Genomic DNA, 15225 nt, shown 5'->3' on the forward strand with positions numbered 1-15225 from the left:
TGGGGGCCGGAGTCCGGGTGAGGCTGAAGAGGCGAGGTCACGGGGGCTGGGAACGAATCCGTAAGAGAAAACACAAAGCGCGTGCAGGAGGGGCGCGGAGGTGGGGCACCCGGGAGGTGGGAGGGAAGCAAACTTGGGAGGCCCAGGAGAGGGATGAAAGGGGGCGTGGTCGTGGAGGTGCCAGGAGGGAGAAGCGGCCGAGAAGCTTCCAGGGAGGCCGGGTCGGTGCAGAGACAGGACAGAGCTCTCAGGGGCTGGGCGGGCTGGGGGCGGGGCCGAGGAGCCCCGCGAGGGGCCGGGGACCGAGCAGTGAGTCAGGGGCAGAGCTCTCAGGGGCTGGGCGGGCTGGGGGCGGGGGCTGAGGAGCCCGGCGAGAGGCGGAGCTCTCGGGCTGGGCGGGCTGGGGGCGGAGCCGAGGAGCCCAGTGAGGGGCGGAGCTCCGGGCTCAGAGGCCTGATGGCGGGGCCGAGGAGCCCGGCGAAGGGCCGGGAGCGGCGCAGTGACTCAGGGGCGGAGTTCTCGGGCTGGGAGGCCTGGAGGTGGGGCTGTGGAGCCGGGCGAGGGGCCTGGGCCGGGCTGTCCAGGCTAAGGTGGTGGTTGGAAGAGGGGGCGGAGAGGCTGGAAGGCCAGGGGCGGGGCGGCGCGGAGGGGGCGGGGCGTGCGGAGGCCCCGACGGTGCTCGGCGGGCTGTGAGGCCGGCCCAGCTTCGTGCAGCGAGCGCCCCCGTGCCCCGCTCCGGCAGTCCCGGCGCCCCTGCCCCGCGCCCGCCATGCCCGAGCAGCTCAGCGTCGCCGAGTTCCTGGCCGTCACAGCGGAGGACCTCAGCTCCCCGGCCGGGGCCGCCGCCTTTGCCGCCAAGATGCTCCGGTGCCGGGGGGCGGCCCTGGCGCGGGAGGAGGTGAGGAGGCCGAGGCGGGAGTGGTCGGGGGTCCCGGCAGGGCCTCTCCTTGACTTTTCCGGGCGTGACCGGAGTTGCGATGGCCCTTACCGCGCCCCAGAAACCTGACCCCTCTCTAGATCTGTGAGAACCGAGCGCATCTCAAACATCGGCGTCCTCACTGTCGAGGCCCCGGGAGGGCCCGAGGGACTTTTTGTGCGGGGGTCTTGAGGTCATCTCGATGACGGACTTCACAGGTCGGGGTCATAACCCCAGTGCTCTTGTTGACCTGACCCGTCGCATGCGTGTTTGTTCAGCGCCTCACTGCATCTGTTTGGGTTTTCATCTTCGGAGCCCCACGAGTTTGCTCCCCAATCACTCCCCTCCTGGAAAACAGGCCTTCCCGCCTCAGTCCTGAAATTAACTTCTCCCCGGCTGCAGGGAGGCCCCCTCCCCCTGGCTGCTGGTTCTGAGATTTGGCCGGCGCTTGTGGAATGAATGCGAATGAGAAGGCGCCAGGAGCCGGGGTTCACCTTGGCCAGGCTGTTGGCAAGTTTGTCGTCTCCCCTCCCCTCCCTTTTCTCTTTGTCTTTCCCAGCAACGCGTCCCAGGCCTTTTCTTTCGCCCTTGCAGGCTGCCCCACCCCATTCCCGTCTGTGTTGGAGTTCATTCCTCTTCTCCCGACCTGCTGCACTCTGCCGGGCCTCCTCTGCGGGGACTGTTCTAGGGCAGACACCCTGTGCCTTTGGGCCAAGGGAGAATAATGTGGTTGTGCATCCCCCTTTCAGAGGATGCCCCGAATTGGGTGGCATTTTGGACTTCAGCAGGAGCTCTCGTCCTACATCCTTCACCATAAGAGTATTGCGCGCCTACTGTGTGGCACATACAAAGCTCAATAGTTCATAATACCCTGGACCAGTGTCTTGAGGAGTATCTCCTTCTCCGCCTCTCCCTGGCAGGCTGAACCCCCATCCCAGAGTCTGTGTGCATCTCTCTCTAGGGGTGTTAGAGGATTGTGGAAAGAGCACTGACTTTGCTAGAGGCAGAGCTGTGTTCAAATTCTGGCCCTGCAGTTTGCCAGCTCTGTGAGCTTGGGTATGTGACCTGATCTGTCTGAGCCTCACTTTTGGCATCTATAAAATGGGATAATAATGTTTACCTCACAGGCTATGGTATTATATGAGTCAGTGAGTGTAAAGCATGCATCTTGATAAATGGGATGATTATTAGGTTAATTGATGGACCTTTTTAGACAGTGACTGGGTCTCTTGTGTCCTCATTTCTCTCACAGAGCCTAGCCTAGGGCATTGCACATAGTAGGGTTACAGGCTTTCATTAAAATAAGAAGCAGCCGATGACCTTTAGGCTTCTTTCCTCGAGCAGAACTAGTAACTTGGAGTCCACCGCCTATGAGTGTGGATTCTGTGTTTCTGGGAGGTTCACAGGGAAACTGTCATCCTGACGGGAGGGTGCTTCCTGAGGGTTGTCTTCATAGCCTCACATTTCGTGACCTGGAAGAGTTCAGTGCCACTGGCATCCTTAGGCCTTTCACAGTTCACCCTCCTCTCTGGGTTGATCATTAAAATGTTAAATCAGAGCAGGAGCAGGAGAAGGGACTGGACTATGAACCTTTCTCCAGGGACAGAAATGCCCATTTGTGCCTCTGCATCTGGCCTTGCCTGGCTGGTGTGTGTTAGCACTTGTGTGTGCTGGGGAACGAGCGGAGGGGGTGGGGGGGAGTAGCAGGGGGAGCCCTTGGAACGGGTCTGGAGGCTGTCGTAGACTCTGGTCAGGGCTCAGCTTTGCCCCAGTTCAGGCCAGACAAAAATCCGGTCTCTTTGCCTTCAGGACTTTGGTTTGGTGCATGCGAGTGAGGGTTTGTTTTTATAGCAGAAAGCCTGTGGCACCCAAACACAGCTTTTCTCTTCAGCATTTCAGTGTCCGAAAAGTTAGAATCTGACCTTTGGATTGGACTTTCCTGAGGTTTCCTGTTTGATTTTGCATTCATGTTTCTATTTAAGTGCAGTTTGATGCGGGCATCCGCCCACCCCCTACTCTCCAGCTCCCCCACTCCATCCCTACCCCCATTCTGGGCATGACTAACCCACCCCCAGGCTTGAAGCTCCATTTGGCTGAATTAAAAGACAACAGATTCTTAAAGCAAGTCTTCCAGTCCCCGCTGGTTTCCTGGGAGTAACTAGAGACTCTGTCCTGGGACTTGCAGCCCTTTTTTGCAGTCCTACTAGGAAGGACCCTGGGCAGGTGAAAACTAGAATGTCAGCATTGAGCAACCGTTTAAGATAGAGATCACCTAGGAACTCTCATTTAAGTTGGAGAAACTGATGTCCAGAGAGTACAAGAGACTTGTCCAAGCTCCTACCTCTGGGTAATAGAGGAATTGGCATTGCCTCCCAAATATTCTAACCCCTGGTCCTATTCTGTTTCCTTCCAAAGTGCAAATGCCTGTTCTCCCTATGTAACTTCTCTGAACCTCAGTTACTCCACCCTTAAAATGGGTCTGATAATCCCTCCTTGCTTTCCTCTCTAGGTTGTGAAAGTTTTTTGTTTTTAATTGTGAAACACTATACAAATGTGAGGGAATATTAAGACAAATAATCATCCTGTCAACCACCTCTTTCCTGTTCTGGGCCCCTTTCCAGTCATCATCTTACTGGTATTCACAAGAACACAGGTGAAAATGGGCCCAAGAAGGTTAAGGCAGCCACCTAGTGTCCCATAGTGGGTCTGTCTGACTCTAAATGTATTCTCTGTCCAGTTCTCCATGCCATCTCGGGCTAAGCACCAAGGACACGGAGATGCTGCTCTGGTTTGCTGGCTGGTTGGGGAGATGTGGCCTATCTTAGGGAGATAAGTAGGAATCCCAGGAGTCTGTCCTGAGTGCCTAGAGAAAAGTACAGAAAGGTGCCATAAGAGGCCAGTGGGGTGGGGGAGTGAGAGAACAGTGAGGCCTGGTGCAGTCAGGGAGAGCTTCCTGGAGGAGGTGACTTCCAGATGGGTCTTGAAAAATGGAAGGACTCCATTATTCAGTGGAGAGGGTATGTCAGAGTGAATTTGGAGACTGGTGGGAAGAGGGCATATTCAGTAACCAAGTAAGCCATTTTGACCAGTGCTGAGAATTCATGCTGTGTTGTGCATCTCAAACTACTAGTGAACTTGTATCTCCTACTGGATCTTAGATAAAGCAGTCTTCCACAAATAGGAGATCTTCCAAGGCTTGTGTCTCACATATTTATTTGAAGGTTAATGAAGTTTTAATTGCACAAAGGACATGATAATTTTTTATTAAGTTTTAATTTTTAATCCCAATATAGTTAACATATAGTGTTATAAGGACATAATCATTTATAATTAAAACATATAAAGACATAAAAGAAAAGGCAAAAGTCACCTCTGATTGTGCCTCACAACCCTTATACTCTCCCCAGAGGTAATTGCAGTGGAAATGTGTTTCCCAATACATTATCGTAAGCGGGTGGTGGTTAGGAGGAATGTTTACCTCGATTAGTATCATGTCCTATATTACATAGCTCATATTTTATTGGAGTCAGATTTGTCGTTTCCTTTGTGGTTTTGCTTTTTTTTTAAGTTTTTTTTAAGATTTTATTTTTATTTATTATTATTATTTTTAAAGACTTTATTTATTTATTTGACAGAGAGAGACACAGCAGGAGAAGGAACACAAGCAGGGGAAGTGGGAGAGGGAGAAGCAGGCTTCCTGCCTAGCAGGGAGCCCGATGTGCGGCTCCATCCCAGGACCCTGGGATCAAGACCTGAGCCGAAGGCAGACGCTTAACGACTGAGCCACCCAGGCGCCCCAGATTTTATTTTTTGACAGAGAGAGAGACAGTGAGAGAGGGAACACAAGCAGGGGGAGTGGGAGAGGGAGAAGCAGGCTCCCTGCTAAGCAGGGAGCCCGACACAGTGCTGGCTCCCAGGACCCTGGGATCATGACCTGAGCCGAAGGCAGACACCTATCGACTGAGCCACCCAGGCGCCCCTTGCTTTTTTTTTTTTTTTGAATCTTGTTTTAGAAAGAATTTTGTTGCTAATATTAATACTCTTATGACTTATATTCTGCTTCATCATTTGTCTTTATTTGTTTTACAAAAAAATAATAAAAATATGTAATCTTCGAGATTGTTTGCAAGAAACATAAGCCCTCTCAAGCTGTTTGTGTTGAAGGGAAACTTGCTTTAAGGAATTAGAGGTGCCTCCTGGGACCGAGGCGTGGCAAGTAATAGTAGACCACACCAGGGCCTCACCTGAAGGCTGGGAAGTCGTCAGGAACAAAGGCAGCTCCTTTATCATTCTGACTCCCTAGCCTGGGCTTCTTTCTGCACATCTGAACAGTGCTTTTGCTCACTTGCATCACACAGGCCCCACAAGGTATCATACAATCTTCTGGGGAAGAAGGCGGCTTCAGCCCCCACATTCCCGTGACCTCACTGGTCTCGGGTCTGAAGGTAACCAAGCTGGTCTTTGTGTCCCATTTCCCAGTTCCTGGTGGAGAGGCTGATGGCCCGGCTCAGCTTCTGGATTGGTTCTAGAAAATGGGTTTCCTGTAGCTACAGAGACCTGTGCTGTGGGAGGGAACGCTTCTCAGAGAAGAGGGGCAGAGCCTGGAAAGTCCCTGCCCCCCCCACATCCATGGCAATTGTGCTTTGTTTGGCACATTCTAAGATCCAGGGAGAGGCATGGTGCTCATCCTGCTTTCTGCCTACTTGGTTATCCAGGTGTAGATGGAACCCTGTTTGGAAAGCTCAGGTTTAGTGGAATTAAAAAGATGAAGAGCTAGGGGCGTCTGGGTGGCTCAGTCGGTTGGGCATCCAGCTCTTGATCTCAGCTTGGGTCTTGATCTCAGGGTTGTGAGTTCAGGCCCTGAGTTGGGCTGTGTTGGGCATAGAGCCTGCTTAAAAAAAAAAAAAAAAAAAATGGAGAGCTAGAGGGTGTAGCATGATGTGGAAGGCTGTGACTGCCAATTTGTCACTTGGGCTTTTTGCTGGACACTGGGGACCAGTAAACCCAATCATGTTGTCCAAGGAATGGATGAGGCCAGTCCTGCTGAGGGCCTTTGGGACTGCCCAGTGCCAGGGCCTGTATTATGCACTGGGTGGACACACTGCTTATTAAAAGAAATACAGGCCTTGCTCTGTTGTGCTTACAAGTCTTCTGGGGAAGACAGCTAGTAGACAGATTAACAAGTAAGTAATTGCATGTTGTGATAAGGGGCATGAAGGCTCATCCTCCTGGTCAAAGCCTTCCTTGGGGTTTGGTCCTGGGTCCTCATTTCTTTGCATGCTAGCCCCTCCCTGGTCAATCTCATCGACACCCATGGCTTCGGCTCTCTCTCATCTTTAAGTGACTCACTCACACATTGGTATATCCAGCCCAGACCCTCATGTTCAGCTGCTCTCTTGGTGGTTTCATTTAGAAATCTCAACATGTCCAAAACCACACTCATGACTTCCTCCACAGGCTGGCCCTTCCAGTATCCCTTCTCCGTGAGTGGTACCTCCCTCTATTCTGTTAACACCAGCCAGAAACCTTGTACCTCCACACACATCCTTCATCACCAAGGGTCACCAGTTCTATAAACATCTCCGCAGGCTACCCACTTCTCTACATCCCGGCTCTGGTACAAACCACCATCACCTCTCCCCTGGTGCACTACAGTGGCCTCCTAATTTGTTTCTCTGCTTTTATTCTAGCTCAGTTCTCCCTAATAGCACTGTATCTCTCCCCTTTGCAGCACACATCATAGATATATTTTGTATTTATTTGAATGATGTTATTAAAATCTGATTTCTCCCTAGATTTTGACTTCCATGAGAATAGAATCGAATCTCAGCACTGTACCCCTGGTATTTACCATAACCCCATAGTAGATGCTCAGAAAATATTGGTTGAAGAACGAATAAATAAAAGAAGAAAACTAAAAAGGAGCATTAACAGAGAATAATGGTGTGAGCGTGCTCCAGATCAGGGGAACAGCTTAAGCAAAGGCCCTGAGGCAGTGAAGAACCTAAAGTATCTGTGATACTGAAAGGAGGCCAGAGGGACAGAAGCATAGTGATGAGCAGATGGAAGAGCAGGGCCAGCCGAGTTTGGGAAGGCAGGCAGGGCCTAGCTCATATTCAAGCTTGTAGGCCCTGGTAGCAGGTTTGGATTTTATCTATTTTGCAGGCAAGCAGCATGATCCAATTTCTGTTCTAGAAAGATCATATCAGCTGCCGTGTGGAGATCAGATCAGAGGAAGCAGGAGAAAACCCAAGGACGCCGTTGCAGCTGTTCATGGAAGAGATGATAGAAGTGTGGCTAGGGCCGTGATTGGTGGAGAAGAGAAGTGGACAGAGTTTAGAAGTATTTTATAAGTGGTAACGTCAAGACTTGTTTGATAGAGTGCGTGGGGGTCGGTGGTCAAGAATGGTCCCCAGATTCCTAAGGAAGAGTGTCATTTACCCTTTCCTGGGAAGGGGAAATCTGGGAGAGAAACAGGTTTGGGGGAAAGTCAAGAATCCTGTTTGTACAATCTTACAGGTCTTTGAGACGTCCAAGTGGAGATGTCGAGAGGGCGGTTGGTTATCTGAGTTTGTTTGTTTGTTTTGGATATATGAGTCTGGAGATGAAAGGAGTGGGAGAGTTGTGAGTTGAGATAGTGGGTATCAAACTTGGATCTGTGTAAGACATCATTCGCAGAGCATCTAATTCAGCAGCTGTATCTTTTTTAGGCCCCTTATTGCAAGCAACAGAAACCAACCTGAGCCGCTTCACACAAAAAAAGGAGTTCACTGAAAGGGAATATTCAGTAGGGCACAGAATTTTTGGGAAGCTGGAGAGCTGGGCTGAGGTGGCTGGCAGGATCTCAGCCAGAATCACTCCACTGAGCCAGTTTGGCGAGGACAGTGCCGCCATGCACTAAGTGCCACAGCTTGTTACTGCCACTGTCCTTGGAGACTGGGCTCCTTCATTGCTGTCGCCACCAGCATGAGAACAGATCCTCCACTCTGCGCTCCTGACTCAGAGTCTGCAGTGACTGCCTGCTCGGCTGAGCCTCGCTCACACACCTGGAGCTGCAAGGGAGTCTGGAACAGCAAGAATTTAGACTTGTCAGCTTTTGCAGGAGGCAAGCTCTGCCAAGACTTGCACGGCAAGTAATTTCGCAGATGGAGGAAGGAGATTCAGACGCCAGACTGGCAAAGAGTGGCACATGTCCTTGGCTGGTTTGCCAGCAACCATGGGGGTGTCTGGGAATCTGCATTTTACCCAGCACCCCAGGGTATGTTCGTGCAGGTGGTCCGTGGACCACATGTGCTTACGCTGCATTAGCTGGTGTTGAAGACTGAGGGAGTAGAGGAGATCACCCAGGGAGAGGAATGAAGAGAGCCCCAGGTCCAAGCTCTGGGGAGCTCCAGGGCTGAGAGATTAGGAGGGGAAGAGTAGCTAATGAAGGAGGCTGAGAAGGAGCTGCCAGTGGGGAAGGAGGGAACTCAAGAGGGTACAGTGCCCCGGAAGCCAGGAGAGGAATGTTTCGAGGAGGGAGCCATGCTCAGCTCAGTCGGACGCTGCCTAGCTGTCCAGAGGCAAACTAGGAAAATGGCAGACATAATGGAGGTGGTGGAAGAACAGGTTACGAGCAGGGCCAGTGCTGGCTTCCCTTCTACACTGGCCTGGACTGATTCGAGGAGTGGGCCGATGAGTTCTCCCGGGATGGGGAGCAGAGACGGGGGATGATGGCTGGGGACCTGTGCCAAGAGGGTTTTCCAGGATGGCCTTAGAACGCAGCCCCGGCTGAACCCAACCTCTTCCCATACCTGCCTCTGCACAAGGGCAGAGGGTCTTTCCGGAGTGTCCACCTCAGGCCCAGCCTTGTAGAGTCTTCTTCCCTCTCTAAATTTCAGTCTTCAGTGTTCACTTCCTTGCCTGACATTGAGCTGTTTTGGGCCACTGAGGTGATGCGAGCAGGTTTGAGGACAGAAACTGGAACTTCAGGGCATGGCAGAAGGAAAATGCTTTCCCCAAAGGCAGTTTGGTAGTCTAGCCCTCAGGCAGACGTTGTTACTAGAAGATCCTTTTCTTTCTTTCTTTTTTTTAAGATTTTTATTTGTTTGAGAGAGAGTGAGCGAGCAGGGGGAGGGACAGAGGGAAAGGGAGAGAGAGAACCTCAAGCAGACTCCCCACTGAGCATGGATCCCAACGCAAGGCTTGATCTCACGACCCTGAGATCATGACCTGAGCCGAAACCAAGAGCCAGAGGCTCAACCAACTGAGCCACCTAGGTGCCCTGCTAGAAGATTCTTTCGATGGGACTAGTGCCTGGGCACTCGTGAGCACATGAGGCAGTGAGGCCCATGGAGGAACAGTGAGTTCCCCAGGCTCTGGGGCAGAGCCCTGGGCACCCTCTGTCCTGGGAACATTGTGACTGGGCCTCACTGGGGTCAGTGAGTGGGCCTCACTGTGGAGGGTACGGGAGGCTGACCTGGGAACAGCTGCTAAATGCTCTCCAACTCAGCTGGCTTTTGACCTTGACTGAGCTTTTAAGAACTTCAGATGCCATAGGCTCCACCCAGACCCACTTTATGAAAATCTCCCGGGGGTGAGGCCTGGGCACCTGAGCGGTTCAAAAGTTCCCCAGGCGACTGATGAGCAGTCAGGGTGAAAACGATTGTGGTAAGCTACGGCATGCCCACGTAAGGTTGCTGAACTTACCGAACACCTGCTGTGTGCAAAGGCAGAAAGGTAGGTTCTGAGGGCATGGAGATGACAAGACAAGGCCCCAGTCTGGAAAGGAGAAGGACTTATGCCCATGGAAGCCTGGCGGACAACCCACAGCATACAGAGATGTGGCTGAGGTCTACGGAGAAAGTCCAGGGACTGATGTCAGACAAGCCTGGGTTTGAATTCCCATTGGCTGTGTAACCTCAGGCAAATGACTTCACCTTTCTGAGTCTTAGTCTCCCCATCTGTAAATCATGGGCAATGATAACTATCTTGTGGGGTCGTTCGAGGGGATTACATATAAAGCATCTAGTATATCCCTGGCACATAACAGATGCTTAACTTTTTTAAAAGTCCCTTTTAGGGGCGCCTGGGTGGCTCAGATGGTTAAGCGTCTGCCTTTGGCTCAGATCATGATCCCAGAGTCCTGGGCTGGGATCGAGCCCCAGGTCGGGCTCCCTGCTCAGCGGGGAGTCTGCTTCTCCCTCTCCCTCTGCCTCTCCCCACTGCTCCTGCTCTCTCTCTCTCTCTCTCTGTCTCAAATGAATAAATAAAAAAATTCTTTTTTTTAAAGATTTTATTTTATTTTATTTATTTGAGAGAGAGAACGAGAGAGAGAGAGCACGAGAGGGAAGAGGGTCAGAGGGAGAAGCAGACTCCCTGCCGAGCAGGGATCCTGATGTGGGGCTCGATCCCGGGACTCCAGGATCATGACCCGAGCCGAAGACAGTCGCTTAACCAACTGAGCCACCCAGGCGCCCCATGAACAAATTAAAAAATTCTTAAGAAAAAAATAAATAAAAGTTCCTTTTACTAAAAACACAGTTGCACATGCGCATGGGATAGCTAAGGAGATCAGGAGTCACACAGCAAAACGAGGTCATTGCAACAGGGAGGAAGCCACTACAAGTGAGCGCTAAAATTGTCTGGGCCGTCCTGGCACCAGAGCCAAAAGAGGACCCTTGTGTCCCCTGCGGGTGTCCAGGAGTGAAGAGCTGAGCCCCGTTCTGGACAAGGCAGGTTCTTCCCTCAGCTCTGCTCTTTGCGGCCTCTCAACCGTTCATTTCTTCATCAAACGTTTATTGAGAGCCTCCGTGAGTCTCAGTCCCGACTACACGTTATAGTCCCCTGGGTTGCTTTTAGGTAGATTTCTTGAAACTAAGATAAAATTCACCATTTTAACCATTTTAAAGCATGCAGGTCCGTGGTCTTTATTCACGGTACTGTACAGACACCGCCTCTTACTCCAGAACATGTCCTCACCCCAAAAAGCAATGCTGTGCTCCTTAGTAGTCACTCCCCACTGCCCGTTCCCCCAGCCCCTGGCCACTCTCTGTCCCTCTGGATTGGCCTATTCTGAATATTTCATGTCAGTGGAATCCTCCAATATGTGGCCTTTTGGGTCTGGCTTCTCTCGGTTAGCGTCAATGTTTGCAAGGTTCTGCCATGTCATCTGGGTTGCTTTAAAAGCAATAAAAATATGAACAGCAAACAAGCAGGCAGTGCTGTAAGCGTGGAGAGACGCACAGCTTAGTAAACAGCGTCACCAGATAACATCCAGGATGCCCATGCAATATCTGGGACATATTTATCCTAAAAAATTATTCATTGATGATCTGAAATTCAAATATAGCTGCACGTCCTCTGTTTATATTTGCTGTGTCCGGCAACTCTACTAGCATTAAGTGGCAAAGCCAGGATTTGGACTTGGCAGTTCAAAGCCCTTGGGAGTGCTTGACCTCTCACTCCGTGGGTCACGCCTGACTCTGATTTAACGGGTCTCAAGTGAGGCTCCGGCATCCTTACTTTTTGAAGTGCTCCAGGTGATTCCCCTGGCAGCCTGGGGTGTGGCTGTCAGGGCCTGGGAGTACAGAGAAGATGTTCGCTGGGCAGGAGAGCTAGCCTGCCCCCCTCCCTATACGCAGGGCACTGGGCTACGGGCTGAAATGCCTGACTGCATTCAGTCCTGTGAGATAGATGCTGTTATTATCCCACTTGACAGATGGAGAAATAGAGGCTCTGAGAAACTAAGTCACTTGCTCCAGGTCACCCAGCTAAGACTATGGGAAGAGAATTTGGACCTCAAAACAGTGTGATGTGAAAGCTGGAGTCCTGAGCCCTTGCTGCTTTTTCTGTGTTCGCATAGGGCCTTGCAAATATTCATCCATTCATTCACTCAGCTATTCATCCCACAGATGTTTGTGGCTACTCACGTGCTGGGCCCTGCGCTGGGTGTTGTGGATGCAAAGGCAAATGAGCCGATCCCTGCCCTTTGGGTCTTCAGCCCCAGAGGGAGGTCAGACATGTGTGGTACAAAAAGGCCACGAATGCCCCAATAAAAGGCTGACGTGGGCACAGGGAAGCATAAAGGCAGGAGGGATGGGTTCTGGAGGGGCCAGTTCTTTTGAGGTAGGGAGGTGGTGACCTAAGCAGAGTCTGGGAAGACTAAGTGTCTACAAGGTGGGATGGGGGAGGGACTGTCCAGGCAGCAGGAACAGCATGAGCAAAGGCTTGGCGGCTGGCAAGAGCCTGGCATGTTGAGGAAATTGCAGAGCTGGGTAGGACTGGGGTTTATGGGATCAGTGATTGGTATCCAGTTGGGCGCAGGGAGGGGATTCATCCAGGCCAATAAAGGAACTAGAGAATGGGAAGCAGGGGACACTTGGCTCCTCTATCCAGGGAGGGCAGGCCAGGCTGTCTGCAGAGCTGGGTGGAATTCAGGGCTTGGGGCCAGGAGTCAGACGGGAATCTAAGGCGATCGGTCCGGCAGAGTTCTTGCTCTCTTAGCTCATCACTGCCTAGCAGTCTCCCGAGAAAAATCCCAGCCAGGAAACTTGGGGTTTGCAGAGGCCTCAGCTTACGTTGAGGGTGCGGCTCCCTTCCTGCAACCCCTCTTCCTCCCCGCTTCCCACCACCCTGCAAGGGGCAGCTGGTGAGGCCGAGCAGCTTCCCTGGCTGGGGAGACATCTGCAGGGGCCCAACTGAGGGGGCCCACGGCCAGTCACAGGCTCCAGCAGTGCAGGAAGGAAAACAGCGAGAGGCTGAGGGACCCTGGAATAATAAATGTCCGAGCTGGCAGGAGCCTTCCGCATCCCGCCCAACCGCTTCGTTCCAGACTCCAGATGGGAGCCAAGGAGTCAGTCCGGGAGGGAAGGAGACTGAACAAGGTCACAGCAGGGGCAGGAGTAGAGCTGGGCCCAGGTCCTGGCTCCCAGGCTCTGTCGTTTAGCTAGTGCAGGGGCCGCGGGCAGCCAAGGCTAGGACCCCTCCACATGGAGGATGCAGAGGAGAGCTGCAAAGAGCCCTGCCTTGCTCTCTGGCATCGCCTTCTGACTGCCGCAGCCTGGACTCTCGGGTCCTGGGGGGCGGGGGCCTTGCCCGTCCAGATGAAAACCATTTGGAGACATGCTCTCGCTGGTGCCTGAGGTTGGAGCAGCCTTGCAGGATACGATGAACAGGACTCCGAGTCCCAGAACATTGACCTGGAAAGGGATTTAGCACTCATGTCTATCAACTCTAAGGTTACAGATGGGGAAACTGAGGCACAAGAGGAGGGAATGTGCTCAGAGGGACACAGAGGGGCTAGTGGCAGAGGCAGGCCTAAATTCAGTCCCTTTCCCTTCCCTCAAAATGTTTCTGCATTACCTCTCAAGATGCCTGACATCCACTATTGGAAAAAAATATGGCCTAGGGGCACCTGGATGGCTCAGTGGGTTAAGCGTCTGCCTTCAGCTCAGGTCATGATCCCAGGGCCCTGGGGTCAAGCCCCATGTCGGGCTCCTTTCTCAGCGGGGAGTCTGCTTCTCCCTATCTCTCCACAGCTCTCCCTGCTTGTGCTCTCTCTCTCTCTCTGCCAAATAAATAAATAAATAAATCTTAAAAAAAGAAAGAAAGAAAAAATATGGACTAATTTAATCTTCACAGTAGTGCTCACAGAGATAACAGGCTCAGCCAGGTGGGATTTACCTCATGGTTTGCTGTAGCATGATAGTGAGAGAAGGCTCTGGAAATTAAGGACTCTACCCTTCCTGGAGCTGCCTACGTGACCTTGAGCCAGGTGCCTAATCTACCCCAGCCTTGGTTTCCTCATCTGTAAAATGGGAAGGATAATACCTACCTCACAGGGCCGTTGGGAAGAACAAATGAGGTAAACATAAACTGCCCCAAAGTGATCACTCAGTGAGAAGGGGGGTGGCTGGATTCATGTTAGTAAGTAGACTCACTCTGGGACCTTGGAATCCAAGTCCTTCCTGTTGTGTGATCGGCTTTGGGTTGGGCTGGGCTGTGTTCCCCATCACCCTGTCGTGCCTGGAGGATGAGTCTGCACCCCTTTCTCCCGCTTGGACACGGGTCTGCGGCCAAGCCCTAGAGCTGATCTTTCTACCATAAGAATTTACCACATCACTCCTGTCTTGTCCAGAGCCCTGCGGGTGCTCCCCTTCACCTGTAGGGTAAAACCTAGGAGTTTGGTTAAAAGTATGGACTCCGGAGTCCAACACCCTGGGTGTAAGTCTAAGTTCCACCACTTACTAGTTGTACGATCCTGGGCAAATACCAAAACTTCCCTGGGCCTCAGTTTCCTCATCTGTAAAACCTCCTGGGGTTATTGACAGGATTACATGAAATGGGACAAAGTACGTCACATGTGGTAGAGCGCGCGACTCTTGATCCTGGGGTTGTGAGTTGGAGCCCCACGTTGGGGATAGAGATGACTTCATAAAAGCATCTGCTCAGCTCTCACTGTGAGCTTGGCCTTCCAGTGGGTCATTCTGGGCCCTTCTCGGCCCTGAGGCCTCACTGTTCACCGCATCCCCCTTGGCCCTGGTAAGTGCTGCTCCGGGAAGCTCCTGGCTGGTCTCCAAATGTGGGAAGCGTTCCTACCCAGGGAGTTGGCCAAGCACCTCTCCTCTCTTAAAGCCGTCTTCCCCTGTCTCACTTCGCTCCGTCAGTGTCTCCTTGTTTTTCAAGGCCCTGGAGAAGCATCCCTTCATCTCAGCGTGGGGTGGGTACTCTTTGTGTCCCCACACAGGCTTCTCTCCTCCTCTGGGCTCCCCAAGGGCCTCCTCAGTTACTCGAGATCGTGTCCTATCTCCCACACCGGGCACCTTGAGGGCAGGACCCGAGCCGACATCCCTCTCTCCCCAGCACCCATGCAGGGCCTTGGGGACAGCTAGGCGCTCGGTATGTGTGAATGAGCTCGTTACTATGTGCCAGTGACTCGTTAGGGACCTTACCCCAGTTCCTCCCTCTGTCCCGCTGGGTGGAGACGGGCAGGCTTGCAGATTGGAGCTTCCCAAGCAGACACCATTAAGGGTGTGGAGTTGAGCTGGGACTGCCCTGGAGGTGGGAGGCTGAAAAGTCTTCTCAGTCCCACCCTTTCCCTTCCTTGCTGGCCACCCAGGAAGGGCCCAGCGGGGCTCCCTGCCTTTCTCTGGATCTGGTGGTTGAGCAGGTGGACGAGAAAAAGCAGACTTTAGAGCCTGACGTGAACAGGACAGCTCAAGTTTGCATGGGCTACAAATTTCCTCAGTCTTTATATGATTTGATTCTCAGTGGGGGGGGGGGTGACTGGAGCAGCGGTGACTGTCATTCCCATTTTGCAGGTAGAGAGC

The 15225-nt window shown here is 52.4% G+C and overlaps 1 protein-coding gene across 1 annotated transcript in view; it reads left to right on the forward strand.

Annotated features, from left to right (window-relative positions):
• The first annotated feature begins 769 nt into the window (after positions 1 to 769).
• The window catches only part of ASAP3 (ArfGAP with SH3 domain, ankyrin repeat and PH domain 3), a 47676-nt gene continuing 33220 nt past the window's right edge, over positions 770 to 15225 (forward strand). The window contains 1 exon segment of the mRNA XM_028090839.2: positions 770 to 898. Within this exon segment, the coding sequence (XP_027946640.1) occupies positions 770 to 898 (129 nt within the window).

The sequence above is a fragment of the Eumetopias jubatus genome, unplaced genomic scaffold (genome assembly GCF_037043125.1).
Source record: "Eumetopias jubatus isolate StellerSeaLion01/CBP00866 unplaced genomic scaffold, mEumJub1_p1.0 scaffold_4, whole genome shotgun sequence".
Lineage (NCBI taxonomy): Eukaryota > Metazoa > Chordata > Mammalia > Carnivora > Otariidae > Eumetopias > Eumetopias jubatus.